This window comes from Plectropomus leopardus, chromosome 19 (assembly GCF_026936395.1).
Source record: "Plectropomus leopardus strain MGB_pleo_1.0 chromosome 19, ASM2693639v1, whole genome shotgun sequence".
Lineage (NCBI taxonomy): Eukaryota > Metazoa > Chordata > Actinopteri > Perciformes > Serranidae > Plectropomus > Plectropomus leopardus.
The window spans coordinates 5,105,118-5,128,332 of NC_142194.1; the positions used below are offsets into that span (position 1 = coordinate 5,105,118).

At 39.4% G+C, this 23,215-nt stretch overlaps 1 protein-coding gene across 1 annotated transcript in view; it reads right to left on the minus strand.

Annotated features, from left to right (window-relative positions):
- Nucleotides 1-23,215, minus strand: part of etv4 (ETS variant transcription factor 4) — a 48,659-nt gene that overhangs the window by 20,165 nt on the left and 5,279 nt on the right. Inside the window, exon 4 of the mRNA XM_042507809.2 lies at nucleotides 16,589-16,642. Coding sequence (XP_042363743.2) covers nucleotides 16,589-16,642 — 54 coding nt within the window. The remainder of the gene's footprint in view (nucleotides 1-16,588; nucleotides 16,643-23,215) is intronic.

A 23,215-nucleotide genomic window follows, 5' to 3' on the forward strand; every position in this document is an offset into this window, starting at 1 on the left:
GACATCAATTGCAGGAAGGTAGGGACAATTTTGGGCAAATGTTTACTGTAAGATTAAACACGACTTTTTTGTCCCATGGCGAAAACCAGGGAAAAAATAGAACAGGGAAAGGCGGAGTGATTTTTGACGTTTTCATAGTGATCTTGTGTTTTTTACTCTGTATGAGGAATTCCACTACATCGGCCCCATTGTGCTGAGCTCGTAATACTTTTTGCATAAAATTCATATTGCTATGATGCAAAAACTTAGTTAAATTGCCAATTTTCATTGAGTTTGTACTTTCCCATGTCCTCCAGAGGGACAGCTAGCTAGCGTGATATTAATGCATTTGGTAAAATATATATTTTTTAAAAACTGAAATTGGAATTTAACAATACAATTCAGAAAAAAAAGATTTAAGACATCTTGCTTCCCATGTCTGAGCATTTTTACAGCCCTATTTTTAGATGAATAAATTCAGTGCCTTTTAAGACTTTTTTTAGGATCTGCTGGAACCCTGTGAGTACTTTTTTAATTCAGACAACTTTCCCAGAGCCTAGATAAGCATTGAAAAACAATAAATCAGGGGATTTAACTCTCATGTATTGCTATCAAAACATTTTAATATCACCTGTAAATTAAACGTTTCAAGCAGGTTGTCCAGACCTCACTATGAACTCCCCCGTCTTATTTTAGACAGTGTTTCCTACCATTAAAGGCCGTTGTGTAGGGAAATCCAATCTGAGGACAGCAGTGGATCTGGAGAGTCTTACACTGGATGTATTTGTGCGACACGGCCAAGTCTTAAGCCTCTGGAAGTCTGCAGCACATGACAGCCTCGCTGAATATAACTCAGTGGACATCAGCCCCAGTGTCAAACACAGAGACTAAATCTGGCCAAAGCGAAGGACATGTGAGCGTAACGTAAATACACACTTAATGGGCCCAATCATACAAATAAAACTCAAGTCGCACTCTTAGAGGAACCATCTCAGGGCTATCTGGAGATCTGGTTCTTATCTCACACGATATGTATCGTACATGTGCGGCACAAGCAGCACGAGGCTTCAGTGTGCTGTACAGACGCACTAAAAGCAGGCTGTAAACGTGTGATAGGCTACACCTGGTTCCACCCACTCTTGCCAATTGATTCTGTATGTGGTGATGGATCAATAATAACAAAGCTGCCAATTATGCCACAATGGTTTTAAAGGTTAAAAAGGAAGCCATTGATTCACATGGCTTGCAAATGACATTAGTTGCTCAGCTGAATGCATGGCTCCGCTGTGGTGAGAGGGAGGCGTAATAAGAAAAAGCAACATAGTAATTTTAAAGTATTTCACTGTCAACACAAGCAATTAGAGTTAGATATAACCTATACTTTCACAGTCATTTTTAAGCTCTGCGCTCATTTGTATGTTTCTTTCTCAGACCAAGTTTGGGTGATACTTTGAAGTTTCTATCTTTGTATTTTGTCATGGGCACGAAATGTGTGTGCACATAAAAAGCTGAGAGCACACTGTCAAATTTTCCAAGCTTTACACAGATTATTTCATGTCATTAATTTCTTTTATTTAAAGGAAAACATATTGATGAATTTTTGTTTTTACTATTAGAGATGACTTCAACATGTCAAAGCTTCTTTTTGACATGCTGAAATGTTCATTTAATTTTTTTAATTTAACCTGTAATACAATTTTAACAGGTCACAAAATGGGTAGGAGAAAAGAAATCAATACAGCATAACATTGCGATATTTTGGTGTGGCAATACTGTATCCATGAATGCCAAATATTGATATCTGTAATATAGAAGATATTAATGTTACAAGTTAATCCTTTGGTAACGCACTAGGATGATAAATAATAATTCCTTTTTCAGTTCACTAGATTCATTTTGTTGCTATAAAAATGACTGAAGTGAGATGAACAAACACACAAATAATCTTATTAAAGTCCTATTTTGGGGACATAAATTGTAGTTGAAAAAAAGTAGTTATTCACAATACATCGCAATATTTGTTGTTGCAGGATCGCAAAACATTTGTAGTTGTAATAATATTGTATTGTGACTTAAATATCACGATAATAAATAAAAATAAGCTATAATTAATAGAACCAAGTGTGTGAACATACTCAGCAGCTAATTAAAACTTGACTTGTACTTTGTTTTCATGTATTAAGTACCATTTATCCTGTTTTTACATATTTTATGTATTGTTATTAAGTGTACTGTGTCCTATGTACAGTTCTGTTGTCTCTGTTTAACAGTATTGCATGTTTTCCTATAGTGTTCATCACACCTGCCCAGGCATGACAGCTGAAAAATTAGCCAAGCTTGCTAAAGTGGCACATTTACAAAAATGTCTATTTATGTATTAATGTGCACTGTCCATGTAATCTTAAAACACATAAATAAAATAAATAAAGATTAATAGTCACATATCAGTTGTTACTATATAACTGACATTACAGTTACTGATTAAATGTTTTAAGAAAGAGTTAGCCATAAAATATGACCAACGTTAACCCAAAAAAAAGAGTAAAATAGTTGAAAAGGTCTGAAGGTTCAGGCATAGCAAACCAATACACACAAAACTGTACTCTTTTTAGACTGAACACTTCACTCAATCAATGACATATGTTGACATACTTTAAACATAACACATGGATCTGTAATTTAAGACAGTAAGTGTAAAACATATGGTTAAAAAGTAGCTTCGGGCACATAGTTTTACTAATTCCATCAGACAGAAGCTAAAATTGCAGTTAGCTGACAGTTAATGCTAGGTGATGCTACAAAGCTAGGCTACTTAGCTTGTTTTTAGCAAAACAAGTTGGTGTTACGTTAAATCTCCACCATGATACAGCCTCCTGAGAGGCGTTTTCTGTGGAAAATAGTGGGGCAACAACTACTATGAGCAGAAATGGACACGATTTGAATTTGAGTTTAATACAGGTGATAATCCGACTGCGCACATACCTGATCTCCCGGTGCTGTTACGATGCTCGAGTCCCCGTATGTTAGCGCTGGAGATTCGGGCAACGGTAGCTGAGCAAGTCCACTTTTCCGGCGTTGTGGTGTCAATTTCATGTTTCCTAATCCTCTCGGAATCCTGTTTGCGATGCCGCAAGCCTGTTTATGTTCCGCTATCGGCTATCGGCTAGCAGCTATCGGTTATCAGCTACCAGCTAGCGGCTAGCGGGTAACGACTAGCGGCTAGCTTAACGTTCGCCATTTTGTTTCTGATCAACTTTAAATCCGATTACTTCTACAAGAAGGTTGGTTTAAAACTAAACGACTCGGCTAATGAGCAACGAGGTGTTTGATCTCACGTTTTTCATCACATTCGTGCTTCAGTAGAGGGAAATACACGTCAACTGCGGTGCCGCAGGAGCCAGAAGTTTATCCAGCTGCAATAATACATCCACAACAGGCACTGCGCGAATGACGACATCAGAATGTCTGAGCATGCGCGTACTTATTTCCCTAAACGCGGGTACTTTTGGCGTTACGTCATCACATGTCAGCCAATCAAAACACAGATTCAGTTTAAACTGACAGAGATAAACAACAGCGGTCACTGGTTTATTTAGGCCTATTTTTCGTGCCAGCAGACGGAGCTTTACTTAAACTGCATTAAACTTATATTCAAAGTAATCATTTGGTCTGTTTCTTCAGGTTTATATGTTTCAATTACACATAACATTTTAATTTGAGTCAAGTAACTCTATCAAAAAATACTATTTATGTAATTTAATCAAATAAAACTGGGATGAACAGAGTGAGAATTTATGTAAATATAGCTCATGTACTGTATTGCTCAATGTACCTAATTTATTTCAATAAAGTTTATGTTGTTACTGTTGATAGATTTCATTTATTTCAACTATAAGATACATACAATTTATTGAGAGGGGTTACATAAACTTTATTAAAGTAAATTAACCATTTTTAAAATATACAGAAGTTATTAATAATTATTACATAAACTTCAGTAAACTACAGTCAATTTTAGCAGCTATACGTACATAAATCTGAAGTCTATTCATCTCAGTTTTGATTGATTTAAGTATATAAATGTCACTTGTATGGTTCATGTGAAAAAAAATACTTGACTGAATTTGATGGAAATTTTTGTGACACTGAAATACAGAACTTAAGTACAATTTGAGGTATGCACTTGTGTATTTCCATTTTATGCTATTTTTAATTAATTCCTTAATACAAAATATAAATCTAATTAATGGGCTAAATTATGATATATTGTTAAAGATCAAGCAACCCAGCAATATTGAAATTAGCCACAGCTTTAGAAACATACATATATTTGCATATATTCTTAAATGGGCCATTTTGCATAAGGAGCACTTAAAATTTCGGTACTTTAAGTTTATTTTGATGCTGTTACTTACGTCTTTTTACTACAGATTCTACATGCAGGACTTTTACTTGTAAGTGGGCATGTTACTACTTTTACTCAAGTAAAATAAAGTAATAATAACACTCTTGCACAATTTTTATATGATATATTTTATATTAAAAAATAAATTAACACTCTTATAAATTTCTGTCTCACTTGTTATAATACATTTCAAAAAGGCCAGATTCTGGTGTTCAGTCTGTTTTGACCAGACATGTATTGATGTGTTTGTAGGTTATAGTTCAGTGGAAAATTCAGAGCAATAGAGAGAGAGAGAGAGCGAGATACATAAGAGTGGGGGAGGGAGGGGAAGCGGGGCGATACAATATGATCCAGACCGTTTCGACTGTGTATCCAGTCATTCCACCGATGCATGGAAACATGTGCTGGACATGTGTGTGTGCTTCTCAGGTCACTGCACAATCAGGAAGACACAGAAAGAGAGAGAAGCAGCCTGACCAGCACCGACAAACTCAACCTCATCTCCGAGAGCCGAGCAGCCCGAGAGTGGCTTCAGTATCTGTCTGCTCAGGGAGCCCAGGAGTGTTGGATCCATTAGTGTCTGCTCTATCTGATTTACAGGTCGTCCTCTCTCATCTGATAATGGTTCAGGCTCCTTGAATATTTAAAGAATGGTTGTCAGATACCTGCCAAACAAGCCTAACGAGATTGATGGAAAGTACAATGGTATCAGCAAGACAGATGATTGACCTGGAAAGCATTGCTCTCACAAATGGGATTTTTTTTTTTTTTTAATTGGCCGTTATAAAAACCTTCTTTTAGTACATCACATCGTGTTGGCTAACAGGATGTAGATCTGAATGACACCCATCATGAGAAAGGCAGTGGTGCTGTACATTTTTTCTGCAAACGACAAAGTTTCACTTCCCCTTTATCAACCGAAATAGACGGCAGTATTTATCTGAAGTGATGAGAATGTTCTTGTTTGAATGAGTGAACTCAGCTGTTTTCATATGAATAATATTCAAACTATTTTCTCAATGAACTCAGTATCAATCAGCACTAGTGCGGGTCAGCCCTCGACCAAGAATTTACTCTTGTAAGAGTGTTGTAGATGATTGTGCTATCCTTTGGAGATGGATATTCAGCCTAAGGAAGGATGTGACTAAAGAGAATATATATTAAAAAAAGAAAAACAAGTATGGAGAAAGAAAAATGGAAATTTCTAAGTAGCGGATACCAGAGTTGGTTGGCACATTTTTTACTAATATCTCTGATATAATTCATGTTAGATTATTTTGACCAGCGGTAAATAAAAAGATTAAGGTCTCAGCTATAGATAAATATATTTTAAAGTACTCAAATGCTTTTAAAATTTAGGTGATTTGTGATTAAAGTCATGTTGTGCATTTGTTCCAAACAGCCTCACTGGAGGATTGGTTGTCACACGTTATGGAATTGATTGTCACAGGTTATGGAGTTAGGTGGAACAGTGTTTAATTTAATTGAATATCTTTCCATTTTTTAAACCAAACATTTTTAAGGAATTATACTAAAGAAATGTATTACTACTTTTGCCACTGAACATTCAAACTAGTAATTAGGAGGCCAACGGTGATTTGTGATATCAGACTTTGTAGATCAAATGGAAATTGAATTGAATTAACAGCTATAGTTTAGGCCTTTGGGGCACGCCTTTTGATTGACCTACAACGAACTTTGACTTGACTAATCTGCGGAGCACTTTTGGTTGCCTATGGTTATGAAATGTACTTTATAAACAAAATTGCCTTGCCTTAGTTTTGTTCTTTCAAAACAGGCCACAGTTACAGTTAGAACTGTTACAGTTTCGATTGGTTGGCAAATCAGTGTCCCAATCAACCCCTCTCACATTTGACCAAACTTTTTGATGAAATCATGTTAGCCAACGACAATCACTCATCACAGACTCACATCTAACATCAAAATGTAGCTGATTAATAACTCATTCCCAATATCTCTGTATAACACATTTTATGATAGATTTAGTCAGAGATGACAAAAGTTGACTTAATTAGACTTGACTAACAAATGTGATGACTTTTGACCTGACTTGACAGAATCAAAAGACTCGTCTTGGACTTTAACAGTTGACTTCTCTCGGGTATTAGACCTTTGACTTGAAAAAATCTTCATAATTTCCAGCAAGTCAAAAGATTAACAAGTATTTCTTAAAAAGTGCGCCACAAATCAATTTTTTCACCCATTCAACTATTCCCAGCACGTCGACATTTCAATCTCCAGATCCATGTTGTTTGAACAAATTTGACAGCATCAAATCAGGTTGAAGACAAAAGAAACGAAGAACTAACGTTCCGTAACTGAGAATCAGTCGGAAAAATGACACCGATGATAATTTCATTACTGCACAAAAACTATAGATTAAAAAAAATATAGAAAAAAAAACAAATTGCATTTTGTAAATTGTGTGGGTCAAAGACAACATTCTCCAACAAACTTGTTTTCACAAATAAATACAATTTTTAAAAAGCGCTCACACTAAATTAAATGTATTACTATTATGGTGTTAAAATTGTATCACGTGGTGAAAAATGCATTATGACCAGTTAAGGACTCGAAACTCAAAATTTAGGACTGAGTGCAAAGACTTAAGACTTACTTCTGAGTTGAAAAACAGTGACTTGTTCCCATCTCTGCATTTAATACACAGACCACTTTTTTACTTTTAATTCTACAAAACTGAAAATTCTGGTTTTAGCATAGATTATTGCAAGTGAAGAAAGCTAATATTTTCATGTTAATCTTTTTCTGCGACCTTTAGAGCACCAGAAGATTTACCTCAATCTTCCCTACAAACAAGAATTTACACCCTGAGACAATATAAAAGTGAAAAAAACAAAACAAATATGACAATAAACGGTATATTTTCATGGCCTTGGTAGCATCAAGGGATCACAATTTTAATCGGTAAATGTCCTGACATCTCCCATTTTCCCTATTGTCCACTTCACTCTCAATTGTGCCGCGTTGGCTCTTTATAAACGGCCATTGACCAGCAATAAATCTCACCGCTCCATTGCTGTTTAGTGGAGCCGATACAATACATCCCTGTCCCGGGACATGTGCAGCGAGAGGGACATCCCGTCACAGGCGAGGGCTGGATGTAATTAATCTGGCACAATATTGACTCCTCTCTCTCAATCCCTCAGCCCCCAATATAGCTGTCCCCTCTTAATGTTTAATGTAGTGATCGATCCACCCCCACACTGTTACTGAAATGATATAATGAGTTCCCACTGCCCACCGGGGGATCATGCATGTGAGGGCGACGTGTGTGTGTGTTTCTGTTGTTTGTTCGCCTTTAGCAATGCATGCCTGTAAGTGTGTTTTCCAGCAAGCGAAATCTGCTTTATCAGACGGAGATAACACACACAGAAAGGCCGGGACACCTTGCTGGAAATTATCAGCACACATGCCACATCCACAGTTCCTCCTGCTCTTCTCGCAACCTCCCCTCCCCCTCTCGCTTTGATCAGGATCTCGACCGTAATTCTTGGCGGCACTTTTGACCCGCTCTTACTCCTCTCCTTCCCCTATCTGCCTCCACGCTGATTTATCTGAGTTTTATCTTCATCAAGTCATCTATCAACCGCCTCCATCTCCTCTTACTCCCCTGCTGGATCAGCGAGGATCAATACGGCCGTACGCTGGCTCTCAGCTCGCTCCAAACACCTACTGGTCTGTGTCAGCAGGTTACTACAAGGTCCGCCCTCCGCAGCCACCTCCTTCTCTCACGTGCAGTGTGTGTTTGGTGTGTGTGTTTGACTGTGAGGCATGTGAAAGTGGAAAACAGAGTGAAATGTGAGTATAACTTTTGGCCAAGAATAGAGAGCAGAAACAGCTCTTAAAAGGCTCATTACAAAGTCAGCGTGGGCTTTTTAAAATATACTTTTGGCCATCATTTTTAACGATTATGACAACATAGTACTCACTAAAAAGATCTGGGGACGTGGAAACATTGCTACCACAAAGTCAGAGGCAAGAAGGAACAGAAGCAGTAACATGATTAGAAAGGTTTAAGGCTTAAGGTGCGACGTGTCATCCAATCATATCTGAGTGCAAAAGTGTTTATAGCTGTTTGGACGGTTTGGACCGAGGTACAAAGCCTATCGCCACAGAGGGAGATGAGACGCAATTATTGCTAAAATGTGGATATCGACTCACACGTTTAGACAGTCTTCGCTCAAAGGTGGACCTATTCATGGTGTTGCACGCATGACAAGCGACAGAGGTTGTGTAAAACACGAACGAAAGTTTGTTTAAACACCTCTGCCTGATGTCCTTGTCTAAGTGTTGGTTTAAGAAAGTTATAAATATTTTCGAACACAACCTCCTCAACTCCGCCCTTAAACTAAGGGGCGACAAAGGCCGACTGTTGTGTCACCTCACGTTACCTGTATGTCAGCGAAAAACTGCAAAAAAAAGTTCTCATCCCAGGTCGTCATGTATTGCCACTGTGTCAGAGGACTTCCACGTCTACATATTACGCTCTAGGTATCCTTCTGCGTCTGCTGGTGACGTTTTTGGATGGCGCTACTGACGCACGGATCAATCAGCAAAGGCACATGGTGGGATTCAACTACAAAAGCACTTGGGACATTGTGGCCTAATCCTAAACACACTGACTCCTGCATGAAAGTCTGGGGATGTTGGATCCATCCACCGCCCCTCCTGCCTGCCTATAGGGACCCTCAGTGTCCTTATATCTCGTCGTTACCAGCAGCATTTCAACCTGACGCCATGCAGCGGCGTATCATGCGGACGCAGCAGATTCTGTCCCACAAATGTAATGTGAAAATGAAAAATGATCTTTGTTGTTTGTTTATTTATTTATACACCTGCTAACGGGTTTGAGTCAGCTCATTAGAAGATATCACAGTTTGGGCAGAGCGGGTCGAAACGTGTCAAAGACGCGCTCTGAGTAAGTTATAAATAACTTACAGAAAAATTACACGCAGTACAGTGGTGGTTGAAACAGACAGTTAGGGTACTAATTTTACTTTCTGCCTTTTTTGCTCTTTAAAATACGTTAGGGTGACCTGCAGGGTAAGTTTACAACCTGTATAACCTTTTTTTTTTTGCCCCATCTGGACAAAGTCGCCACTACAATCCTTTAACAACCAGACATGATGGACAAAGCCCAAGTTATAATAAACTGGGATTACTAACAGGCTAGAAGTCCAAACTGGATCACGGTATGCACAGTTGCCACACTCCCTGTATCTTCTTATTAATGACTGACTCAGCTTCAACTACTGTTTTGTTTTTTTTTTTACGGCCTCGCCCCTTCTCTCTCAAAGCATCTGTCCCCCTCTTTGGTCGGCGCTCGCTTTCGAAAAAAGAGAAAAAATTCCAGCTACAGAGAGCCAAGCCGTCCTGCTGGAGTAAACACACCAACACCGACACAGAAAGAAATGCACAGGCACGCATACTCGCATCACAGGGATGTACTAACACACATGCTCTTTTTTTCTTCGCACACACACCTCCCCTCACTCTCCTGTAATAAAACACACACTGCCGTCCATTCACAAAGCTCTGCTGCTGACACTCGGGCTGCGCTGCCTGGCTCAAATCCCCGCGGCCCCCTGGCTTTGACAGGGCTGCTCTGAATCAACACACAGACGTACAGCTTTAACTTCCCCACTGGAAGCTGTTAAACGCCCGTTACGCTACATGTCAGGCCATTTTCATCAGACATGATTCACTAAAGATGACTAAATAATGTTGTAAACTGCAGAAACTTTGGGAGGATTGATGACTTTTTTAAGAAACTCTAAAACTTATAAATAAGAAATAAAGGCTCCAAAAGGGTTAATCTTTGAATGGCTGAGGGTCTACTCAAAACCGATTGCTTCTGAAGAACCCTTTTTTGAACAAAATGTTCTTCAAGGGTTCTTTATAAGACCTAAAGATCCATTAAGAACTAAAAATGTTAGTTTGTGAAAGAGATCTATGAGTAACATAGTCAATTACTATTTTTAAACCCCTCAGTCGAATACCAGAACACCATAACAGGGTTCTCTGTAGAAGCTCTCATTGGAGGTTTTGGGTGGAAACTTTCACAGGTGGTTTTAGGATATTACCCTTTATGTTGAGTATCAGTAGATCCTTCTGAAAAGGTTCCACATGGAACCTTAATAAAGGATACAAGGAACCGAAAAGGGGCCTCCTATGGGAACAATCCCAAGAACCCTATATGGTTCTAGTTAGCCGCTTTATTTCTCAGAGTGTACTCAGATAAAGGCTGACAGAAACCTCTCGTAGGTGTTGTTAATGTTGGAATAAAGTCCTCTAAAGTCATGAATGAAGCTTCACTCCCCTCAACTCAATGTGCTGCCTCAGCCAGTCTCTCACAACCAGCCCATTCATAAAACTGCAGGGCTCAAGTGTGCGTCTGTCTGTGTGTCTGTGTGTGTGTGTGCACATGTGGATGAGAGGCTGTCAAACGAAATCATCGTTCGCGTAGGAGAAATCAACCATTTCACTCGTAAGCAAAACAAAACGCTGCAACAAACACAGGCGCAGAAGAAGCCTCGTCTCCCCGGAGCGAGCGAGCGAGCAGGCGAGCAGTATCCGTGCATATCTGGCAGGCACCTGGCTGTTTTTGCGCACTTTGTTGCATAGCAGCTGTATTTTGGAAAGTGGAAGAACACAGAGCTGCATGTTTCTCTTTAGGGGAGAGAGGGAGTTGGGGAGGGAGGGGCTCGGCTCGCCCATCAGCCCATGCTCCGAATAGGGCCTGATTGGGCCAGTTCTGATCCAGAAAAACAACCCAAACAAGAGGAAGGCTGTGAATTCATGACAAAGCAGAACACACAGAGCCAGAGAGACACACGGCGGGGAGGATTTGGTTAGAGCTGGGTTACTGGAACTTTTCCTTTCCCTCGTTTTGTTCCTTCTTGTCCGTCTTCTTTCATTTTTTCTGCGAGGTTTTCGATTGTCGCTCAACATAAGTCATTTTCAGTGCAACAATTCTCATCATTACTGATTTCTGCTTCCTAAACTGTGCAAATTTGCTGGTTTTCTTTGTGTAAGGTAATCTGAACATTTTGGGGTTTTGGACAGCTGGTCAGACAAAGTAAGCGATTAAAAGATACCAGCGCGCACTTTAGGAAACTGTGATCTATATTTAAATGACCAAATGATCAATCAAAAACTTAACAAAATGAAGCCAACACAGAAGTGCTAAAAACTGCAGTTCCTCTAAAGGCCACTTGAGGCTGACTCTAAAACAAAGTAAATCCACAGACGTTGAAATAGACATTTTAAATGCTCCACTTTACAGCAGAAATAAATACATTTTCAGCCTGGTACAAAAAATGGTTTTGGTCTCTTTAGCCAGTCTCCACATTTGTGACTGTGCGAGGGGTGATTTTTTTATTTAACTAACTCATTAAATGTTATTTGCGCTTACAGTTATGACTAATGAGTCCTAAAACCCATAAATGAGTTAGCCTAACATTAGCTTTTTTTCTTACTGCGATTGCATTTATGCTTCAAAAGTCGTAAAAGTGTGTTTCACTTGTGAAGATTATCGTGCTGAGCCAAACATGTCAGTATCATAAATGTTTGTTTAGCACAGGGTTTGTTTTCTGCAATGATCCAAAAGCCAATGGAAAAACCTCACAAGCTTTCCAACGAAGGAACCAAGGCAAAGAGATAATTTTGGTGCTGGTCTACAGAAAAACAACCACAGCAAACTCAAGGTTTAAAAATGATCACAAATGAATAAATGACATCATGGTGGCTGCGTCCAGTGTTTAATAAAGTCTATAGCTCCCTGCGTAATATACTATTTAATATTAGAAACTGTTGCAACACAAAGACTACATGCATGATATGATGAACTGAAGTTTAAAAATTCAACATGGAGAAAAATGACACATAAAAGGTCAAAAAACAAGCGGCAGACTTTGAAGTTACTTTTCCTTTTTGGCTTCCTCTCCTTCACTCTCTTCCCTCTTTTCTTGCTTTCTCTCCTTTGCTAAGTTGCTTTCTGAAAAGCGCTGTAACGGCGTCCTATAGCCGCAACTTCCTATATAATTACTGCAAGGCACAAAACTAAACAATCGTCCCACACAGCTCCGAAATCGCTGGATTAGTTCACATCTTGGAGCACTCAAAGTGTGTGTAGAGAGAGACGAGAGAGAGGGGCAGGGAGAAAAGGGAAAGGGGAGGGGGTCCCGATTTTTAAATTCGACTTCGTTTGTACAGACACAGGAAGGGAGGGAGGGGTTTGGAGTATCCACTTGGAGAGGAGGGGGTGTCAGAGAGGGGGGATCTGTAGTACTGTAGGGCTTTTTTATGAATGAAGAGCGAAGGAGAGAGCAGCGCAGAGCGAGGAGAGAGGGGGGAGGGGGAGGCACACTTCCTCTTACGCACGCAGGGAAGAAAATTTATGAATGGGTCACATCTCTCGAGCTGCTCCGAGTGTAAACAACATACTTGGACAAAGAAGAACGAGCTCTCGGCGCAGGCTGAACGCTCCAGCGCCGGCCTTTTAGTGTTTTTAACACAAAAAGCAAAGTCCCGATCATGTTTAACCCCTTGAAACCTGAGCAAATTGGCTTCGGCCTTGTCATTGTGTGTAGGAGTTTTTAATATTTCTACATGTTTTTTATGGTGGTTATCGCTGTGTAACTTTTTCTTATGCTGCTGTCTCGGCCAGGTCTCCACTGAAAAAGAGATTATTGATCTCAGTGGGACTTGTCTGGTTAAATATGGGTTCAATAAATAAATTTAAAAAAAAGATTTCTTTTTTAAAAAAAAAAAAACATGGGGGCGGGGCAATGAATAACTTTACAAGAAATTGCCCAAAATTAGCAAGGAATTTGTAAAAAGTTAGAAGAAAATTACCTGAAGGTTTGCACACAACAAAAAGAAAAATGTAAAAAAAAAGAAAAGAAAAGGAAATGGCTTGAAAAAAAAAGTGCTAAAAATGAAGATTTTAATGACTTAAAATGTATAAGTCAATAATTATTTTACATTATTTTTACTCTGTCTGCACGCACGCACGCACGCACGCGCACACACACACACACACACACACACACACACATTCTTTAGCATACTTTTAAATATACAATCATGACTATAGTCTAGTTTCCTGGACATTTTTTACTTATTCTTTAATCATATCTAATAACTGCACCCCAGCTAATTTTAGGTCATTTTAAAAATCTTTTTTTCAGTTTGCAGGACTTTGCATCTCTTTCTACAGTTTGCTTATTGCCTTTTAAGCCATGTTTTTAAAAGAAATCAAGTCAATTTGCTCAGGGTTTCAGCAGTTAAAATGCTTGTGAAAGGCGTCCAAACGTTACACAAGAAACTGATGTCGGTCCAAGTTCCAAATGGTTAAACTATTTTAATTAAGTATCTGCACTTTGAATTTGACTGACACCTCCATGTGTTTGTTGCCCGCAGGCAGTAAACAGACAAAGATTCAGTCCGACAGCCTAGCGTCAGACGAGGATAACCCCTGAAGGTGCTGTCAGCGCCTGAAAATGACACATTAATCCTCATCTCTTCTTGGTGAGCGAATGATTAAAATCCTTCCTTTCCAAAGAGACAATCACATTAGTTCAAAATATGGTGCGCGGTTATCGCCAGTGGCTCAATTACCTTTACACACACAGGCAGGTCAGCAAGTACATAAAACTTGCATGTTTGCGTAACCTTCCCTCAATGGCAGCCTGCAGACAGAGCATGCTTGTTAGCTGTGAACTGAGGGAGAAACGACCAGATGAGATAGATTTAACAGATGTGCAGGTATTGCACAATCCCTCCTTTGCCCCCCTCTTCTTCCCCAATCTAGCATTCCAACATGTCCCAGTGTTTTTGCCTCTCTTCTTTTGCCGTTTTCTGGCTCCGTCTTTCTCTCTCCCCTCTCCGTCAACACCACACCCATGCAGGTAACAACCTGACTCAGTAAACAACAATGTTTAATTTTACCCGGGCGCCCTTTTCAATGCAAGCCTCAATTATACTCCGGTCACCTGGGATTAAGGCTTTGCTTTATGTTTTTTTTTTATGTGCTTGCTAGTTTCCAAAACAGGTGAGTCACCTGTTTTTAAAAGTACGCCAGACACTGAGAACACCTTTCAGCTCAGTATGGGAAAAGATAAGGCTTTTTAAAGGAGCAGTGTGTCGGATTTAGTTTAATTTATTGGCGTCTAGCAGTGTAGATTACAGATTGCAACCAGCGGAAACCTCTCCTGGTTTGAATTCCTTTAGTGTTTATAGTTCAGGAGGTTTTAACAGGAAGCCGAATTATCCAGAGAGATCTCTTCTTCTGCAAAACAAACCAACCTGGTGATTTAAACAGTTAAAAACACTGAAGAAAGCAGTTTTACGATAAAAATCAGTGTTTCTTCAATGCTGTTTGGCATATCAGCGAAGGGCTGCTAGCCCAGTGCATGCTAATGTGCACCCGCATTTTTTATCTATTAACTTAAAATCCAGATAATCCGGATGTTTTTACTGGGATTTAATTATCTGCAGAGGTCTTTTCCTCTCAAAAACAAACGGACAAGGTGATAAAAATCAGTAAAAACGCTGAAAAAAAAGTGGATTCATGTTCAAAATCTGTGTTTCTCCAGTGCTGTTCATCATGTTAAAGACGAGCCGTTAGCCCAACAACTGCTAATGTACGCTCAACTGTTTCTCCGACAGCTCAAGATTCAGATGTTCAGGAAGTTTTTTCTGAGAGCCAAGGTCTCTTCAACAAATGGACCCGGTGAGCAAACGCTGAATAAAGCAGTTTTCATGTTTTTTCAGTGCTGCTCAGCTCATCGTAGAGAGAATATTAACTATGGATGAAAAAAACGGGACGGTTCATATCTAGAGCCAGTGTCTGGTTTGTCTGTTCTCATTCTAAGGTGACAAAAACACGACATTTCTTATTTTCAGGTGGTTATACACTAAATAAAACATACTTTTCTGCCAATATATCCCCTTAAATCCTCCACACTGGACCTTTAATAGACCACATCCAGGATCTAGCACAAAAACTAAAGATGAATGTATTTATAGTCGCTTGTCAGCTTCAATTTTCCATAAATCAAAGCTGAATAGAGATGCTCCGAGCGGACTCTGCAGCTATTGACTGCGACCAGCAGGGACACTGTCTGTCAACGCGGGAGTGTCTCTGCCGGGTTTAAGTGAGCTGCCCGTCAAACCGAAGCCCCCCTGACCCTGCAAATCACACCCTGCTCGACCGTTAGCAGAGGCCTGACAGCTGATTGGCTGACAGGTCAGGGGGTTAAGTAGACATGACCCCTGCGTGCCCCGGGGTTCATCTGCACTTCCTGCTCCGCATTGTTGGCCAACAGACAGCGACAATGTCGCACAGGGCATGTGTCACCGAGCGACCGAGCAGTCGGACTTAAATCACATGATGTTTACACACAAAAGACACACGAGAGGAAGTGTCTTTGACTTGGACTGAAAGCTGTCACTTACTTTAAGGATGAGATTATTCTTGACGGATTTCAAGTTCTCCCGCTAACCATTTCATTGCTAAAGATGAGAAACAGCGCGTTGAATGGGACAGAAAAGAAAAAAAACTGTTTGTAGAGCGACACGTACTCCCACCCAGATCCTGAATCGCCATTGTTTAGACACAAGAAAGGGAAACGCATTCAAATAGCCGCTCAGTTGTGCAGCCCAGGAATTTGCTTTCCCATTTTATACCTTCCGACGTGCACAAAAGGCCATCTTTGTACCTGCGCCCTAATTTTTTTTTACTGGTTTCCTGGGACGGACCCATTCAGCTTTTCAAAGGCATGCAAATGGATGGATAACGCCGGCATCCAAATTCACTCCATGATCACTGCCTGATTAGGCCCTCTGTTTCTGCACCGCTTTGTCTGCCAAAGACATTACTGTAACATCAGCGAGTTACAGTATCCCCACCTAAGCCTCTGGCGGTTTCACAGCCCAAATTTGACTCCTGGTTTCATCCTCGCTCTCTCATGACATGCTCACTTTAGCTGGAGTTACACGACTCGCCAAATCAGAGAGACGGGTGAGACAGTCCATGCACAGCCCTGTATGTTGCACCGATCAATGCCTGATCGAATAAACAATATAAAGATCTGATCTGTGCAACATAAGGTCATAAAATCAGACATTCGGAGGAAATGGAAACTGAAAAGTACTCACAGTTCTCAGAATGGAAATCAGGAACAAACTGCTCGTCACTGTCAGGAACCTGAGCTGAAATTACAAGACAAAAAACAGCATGAATTTAACATTGTTGTTATTATATTTTGGGCAAATTTTTTTTCTTTGTCCTTCTCTTTTTCTCCTTCTTGAAATATGAGTCAGAGCCAGGCCGGGCTTCATTCAGGCAACCTTCAGGTCATGATTTTTGCAGCCCGTCAGCACTTTGCTCGACTCATAGATCAATACACGAGAACATGGAGCTCCTCAGCGGCATGATGGTAACCTGCCAACCTGGTTTAAGTTGATTTAAAGTGTGAAATAATCAGATTCAATACCTTTGTTTACAGAACAAATCTATTTCTTTACTTAATACTTATGTACACTTATTTTTTATCCTCATTTTATTTTTACTCATTTAAGTAATTCTTTTTTGTTTTATTTTGTATGTCTACTATTACTGTCTTTAAAAACCAATTAAAAATACAATATCACTCCATCCTGTTTCTTTTCAAAATAAACTTTTTTTACAGATAACTGGCTCTTTGCATTGCCTGTTTACACGGAGACAGAAGGGGTGACGTTTTCAAAAAATTACACTGTGGAACCTGGTTTCAAAAGTTTGCATTTTCAGGCCTCCAGAACGCTGTTGTTGTGTGAACGAAAGGCCGAACTGCAAGAAAAGTTTAACATTTCATGCAAGAACCGCTGTTATATAAACAGCCCCAAAGCTGATTTTGTCAGGTTGATCAGCAATAGGTAGATAGGTCAAGTAATTTGCCCCCATCTCCATTCATACATCCTAATTAGGCAAAAACTTTAAAAAAAAGTTGGCGCTGTACATTTCTGCAAACCATGGATATGTTAGTAGTAGATAGTTGTACATTTCATCCAAATCATATAAAAGAAAAGCTACGAAACCTAATGACACATTATGACATTTCCAGCTGTGGCTGTGGCGACTAAAGCGAGTTTTTTAAACCAGATCTTGATCTTTTCCAAATCTTAAGCAAGTGGTTTTTGTTCCTAAACCTGACCACACAGTAACCACGGTGCTGTCACAACATAAAAAGTTTCACCATATCCACTAATTACAAAACGTACAAATGTAACATATCCATGGTTTTCAGAAACAAATAAAGCCAATGTTTATTCTGGCGATTTGGTTGCTTCCAGACATGTAAATTACTTTCCCGACTACTCAAACTTACAACCAGCTGTTAACCAGTTTCTTTGTAGAAATCCAGACAGACTAAACAGGCAGTTCTGGCTAAACAAGCGGTGCCACAAACCACCTTTTCAGATCGTCCCAAAGCGTTGGGGACTCAAAGTGTCTAACAATCTAAAAGCAGTCTGGATTTCATCAGCTGCAGAGATGACGTATCGCAGATAAAGAACAACTGAACTGAAATCAAGAGGAGAATTAGGGAAGTGAAACGAGAGCATGTTAAGGTTAAAGCGTCACAGATCAGCAGTGATTCAGTACCTCTGCGAAGTATTCACTGACATTTGATCACACGATATTTCCTGTTAGGAAACATATCAACCATCATATTGCAATGCTTTGATGTAAAGTGTCACAGAGACAATGTGCAGCCAGCTTACAATGATCTGTAAAAATAGATGAGTCAATACAGTTATATGGTATGTGTGAGCCGATCTATAATTACTTGCAGTGGTGCTCAGTTTCAGAGGCTGCGATGCGACACTTTCATAATGAATCTCATCTAACTGAAAAAACACACAGGTGCAGCAGAGCTAGACAGACACTATTGTACAGCTCTTTTTTTTAGCAATCCCAACCCATTCACAATTGTCCTCTAGGAGCTTTGGACATTGACTCACACCAACAGTTTGGAAAAGCCAAAATGGTTTGACTGCCAACACCCTGCTCAGGGGTGAGGAGGTCAGATTCACCCACTTAACCGTGAGCACACTGGTATTTTATTCAACCGCTCCAAAATTAATGATCTAACCCTGAACGTGGAGCAGAACCAACCTTTTAATCTGGCTACGCTCCAGCTCTGCAAGTTTCTGAGTTTTTTATAAAGTGTTTCCATTGCTCGGGCCTCACACTTACGTCATGGTACAAGCCAACTGGTAGGGAAAAGTTGATGGCTATCATTAAATATCATGCACTCAATCAGGGGCGTAATGGGCTGCAAAACAAAGTGGTACCATGTTGTGAGTACTTAGGCAACATTTGCTCACTAAAAATGGACAAAGGGCCATAAATAATAGAAATTCCTCTGCGGATTTATCCGTATTTTCTCCTTAAAAGCGCATTTGCAGGGTCCACCATGAATCTGCACCAAAAGGTGGAGAAGTGGAGAGTAACTACGTTTACTCAAGTAATGTGCTCAAGTATAATTTGAGGTACTTGTACTCTCTGATGCACTTTTTACTTATACTCAACTTCATTTCAGAGCAAAATATTACACTTTTTTGTACTTTTTGCACACAGAACATATAAATATGTACAAATACAGCTGAAAAGATCATTTAACACTACTTGTTTAAAGCGGGAATATTGCACAGTTAAGCCACCTTGCCGTTATAATTAGTATGATCACAGAATGTTGGAAAAGGGCAATGAGCAACTTCGCAATTTATTTTGCAAATTGCAAGAAATTAGTGGATTTGGCAAATAATTTCCAAAAAAAAAAAAAACCACAATACAAAGAAAAATGTCCAAAAACGAACTTCATAATATTCATAATAATATACCTAAAATTATTTTTAAACTATTTTTTTTATTTAAAGCACTTTTTTCCAAGGCCATTTCATTTTTTTTTTTAAATTCTTTGTTTTTCCCCTCTAATTTTTAGGTAATTTTCTTGTATTATTATTATTATTTTTTTTTTTTACAATTTTTTTCTTCTTTTTTTTGCTAATTTTTGGGTAATTTCTTCATGCTCATTGCCTCCTTCCCATGTTTTTTAATGAAATCAGGCCAATTTGCTAAAGTTTCAAAGGGTTAGGTACATTTTCTAGATTATACTCACATACTTTTACTTAGGTAACATTTTCAGTGCAGGAGCAGTAGTATTTTTACAGTGAGGTATCTATACTTTCATTGAAGAAAAGGCCGTGAACACCTCCTCTGCAACCCAAGAGATGTGACTGTAACCTCACCCCAACAACCTAAATCTGACCCAGCGTTCCTCCTCAGCAGCCTCTTCTCTCTCACTTCATCCACCGTTACAGTTTCCAGACTGTGATGCACAACACAGAAAACCAAAACTCCAGAGAGCGAGACAGGACAAAAAGAGGAAATAAGAAATCCAAATCCACTTTCTTGTCGTCACACTCCTTCCTGTACAGAGGAAACCGGATGATGGCGTTTTGGAGCATGTTCAGATAAATGACATCGATTTCTTATACAACGCCGCATCCTGTGGCTTACTATACCATAATAATATTACCCCCTTTTAACTTTTCAGTCTGCCGCCCTCGGGGGGAGGGGGGAGGGGGAGAAATAAAGCTGCTGTGTGAGACAGAGCAGGGGCCGATATTTAGTCCTGCACATCCAACAATCAATCACTTCCACTCGTTTCAACATGTCCAAAACGGAACATGCTGGACCTCGTAAAGAGGAAGGAGAGAAGAAACACGCATGAAGAGCATCAGACGTTATCGTAACCCCGGAGTGTGTGTCTGCGCACTTTCCTGTGTGTGTGTGTATCTGATTTGTTTCCAGGAACACCTCGTCAGGGGCTTTGAGATGCAAGTCAGCACAAGAAGGAAAGTGTGTTTATACGAGCACAGACGCATGTTCTCCCCGATGCTTCCAGGCACCTTGAATGACTTTTTTTCTCTCAGTGGGAGATCCTGGGAGGAGCCGAGCAGCTTCAGCCGTATAAACCTAACGGCCAGAACCAGACAAGATATGACAAGCTCCTGAACTCTTGCCATTCAGCGCTTCACCCTTTCTGTCTCTCTCCTGCTTCCGCTCTCCTTTGGCAGAAAAAAAAAAAACTCCCTCCAGCTACCCAGCTTTTACAATCTTGGTGAATCCCTCACAACTGCAATCAGTCATGATAAGGTCTTTAATTAATGCAACAGGAAAGGAGAGGTCTTAGCCGGGGAAGCTGAAAACAAGCCAGTACTTAGGGTTAAATAACACTTTGATAAAGTTACACTTCCATCTTTCTCTCCTGCTTCTCTTTTTTGTCTCTGTGACTCAACAATAAGTTGCCACCCAATTTGCACATAAAATAAAGTCTCATTTTAAAGAGACGGCTTACAAACATTCCCCAAAAAAATCACTCTCAGATGTTTATAAAAAATTTACTCTGATATCTAGTTTGAATTTTAAGATTTTTAAATGCAACATCAGGGAAAAAAAACATGAACAAAATCCTACTTGCTATGTCTCAGCATTTTTAAGACTACTGAAAGATTGATTTGAGACATTTTAATTTTTTTTTTTTATTGTGATTTCACGAAAAGTTACAACCCAATTTGTACATAAAGTAAAAGGACGGTTCACCAAAATTACAAATAAATAAATAAATAAAAACAATCTTTCTCGTATATTTATACATTTTATAGTGATAGCCAATCTGGTCATGCAGATAGTTTTGGTATCTGTCCAGGGCTCCTAAAACTTAAAACAAGCTGGATATAAGACTTTTAAAGATGTTTTTAAATGCCACTCAGAATAAAATTTAACACCAATTTTACACAAGATAAATTGAAAATTTAACATAATTATGATTTGAAAAATGGCAAATGGCAAAGAGCACAGTCAAGTATTTGTTATCTATTGACTTATAACAAGTTGAATATCTAAGATATTACATGTGCAGTAAAGGGAAAAAAAATCAAAAGTAAGACATTTAATTAACACAATGTTAGCTGTTTTCCTTGTTTTTCAAAAGTCTTGATTTTTTTTTTTTTTTATAAAAGTGTGAATTTTTATGTGATCTTAAAATATTAAAGTTGTACTGTCAGATGCTTGCCCAAAGTACATCTGTACAAAATTTCAAGACTTTAAAATAATCAGAACAAATGTAGTGGCACTTTTCCCTGATAATACTAAATTAGGTGTTTGGGTACATGTCAGTTATATTAAATCTTTCTCAGGAATTCTTATCAGCAGTTTTTATGGGAACTCTTTCTTTGGCAGAACATGGTTTCAGTTCACAGATTACTGTGAATTTTGGTATTAAATTTGGTGGTATTGAATTTAGGACATTGTTCCTGGGAAGATATGTTGCTGATTCATTTTTTAAAAAACTTTGAGCAGCACAAACTAAACTCTGCTGCCATTCTCATGAGGTGGTGGGATAAATCTCAGAGGCCGGTAAAAAAAACATTGTCAAGACGATACAACATTTTAAGGTGAGAAAAGCTGAACCTTTACGGGCGGCCTTTTACAGTGAAATCTGTGAATACAAATAGGCTCCAACTTTGAAGCGACACCCATTGTTGCAGTTTTATGGGCTCTGGCTCTCGTCTTTGTCTGCGTGAGACGCTGGTGTGAAGTGAACTTGCTGGTTTGACGCTGCATGAGAAAAGGTGAGAAAGCTGACGTGGATGCTGCATTGTTTCCCATAAAACGGGGGCTGGCCGGGGAGTGGGCTCCATTTAAATTTATGTTTTTTTTTTTTAGGACAGACAGGACCGCTTCCACAGTGTCTCTGACTGGGACTGTCCTACTTCCCTCGTCTCCTGGTCTGCTGTATACCATGACTCAATACGGGGACTTATTGCATTGTTTTAAACTGACATAATATTTCCAATAAATATGAGAAATTGCTCTTAAAAATCTGTTTTATCCATAAAACGAGCACCACCCATACACTGCAAAATCGATTAATGAGAGTAGCATTTTAAGAGAGTATACAATCTGCCAAAACTCAAAGGAGCTGAATACGACATTCAGATCTCTGATTCAGAGTCTTGGGCGGGATCAGGGGCCTAAGATTCGTTTTAATATTGAGGGAGAAACATATGAAGTGGAGAGTTTTGGGGGTCCTCTGCCAGAAAATTCAGAACATCAAATACATTCTGTATTCTGGGTTTTTTTTATGCACCAAACAACAAAATTACGGCGCTATACAACAGTAACAGTGCTGACAGAGCTAACAGTGTTAACCTGGAGGTAAATTGGAGGGTCGGTGTTACACTTGTGGAATGACAGCTTGTCGATATGATCCATCTATCTGTGCAAAAAGGTTTTTAGCAAGCACCAGTGTTCAGTTCAGTTTGCTACACACTAGAACATTTTTTGTGTGTGTTTTCACTGTTAAAAGTTGCGGATGGTACCAACAGAACCAGCTTTTTTCGTCCCGTCTTGTATCGTATCAAAAGGGTTTGGTGGAAATACAGCTAAACATGCATGCACAGCCGGACCGTCTACCACAACAACCCACAGAGAAGCTTAGATCACAACACACACAGAGGAAGTGCGACTAAATTAGCCATTTTTACAGAGAGATCGCACTATAGAGCAGCTACGAAGTCCCTTCTTTGTGCCGCCTTTGCATTTTTACACAGAACCAAACAACAGCGGCTCCGTGCATTCCAGTGTGTATTTTTAGATAGCATGCCAGCAATGGGGAAGCGAAAGAGGCTTGGCACTCAACCCAACAGCGTCTGCCTCTTGTGTAACATGTAACA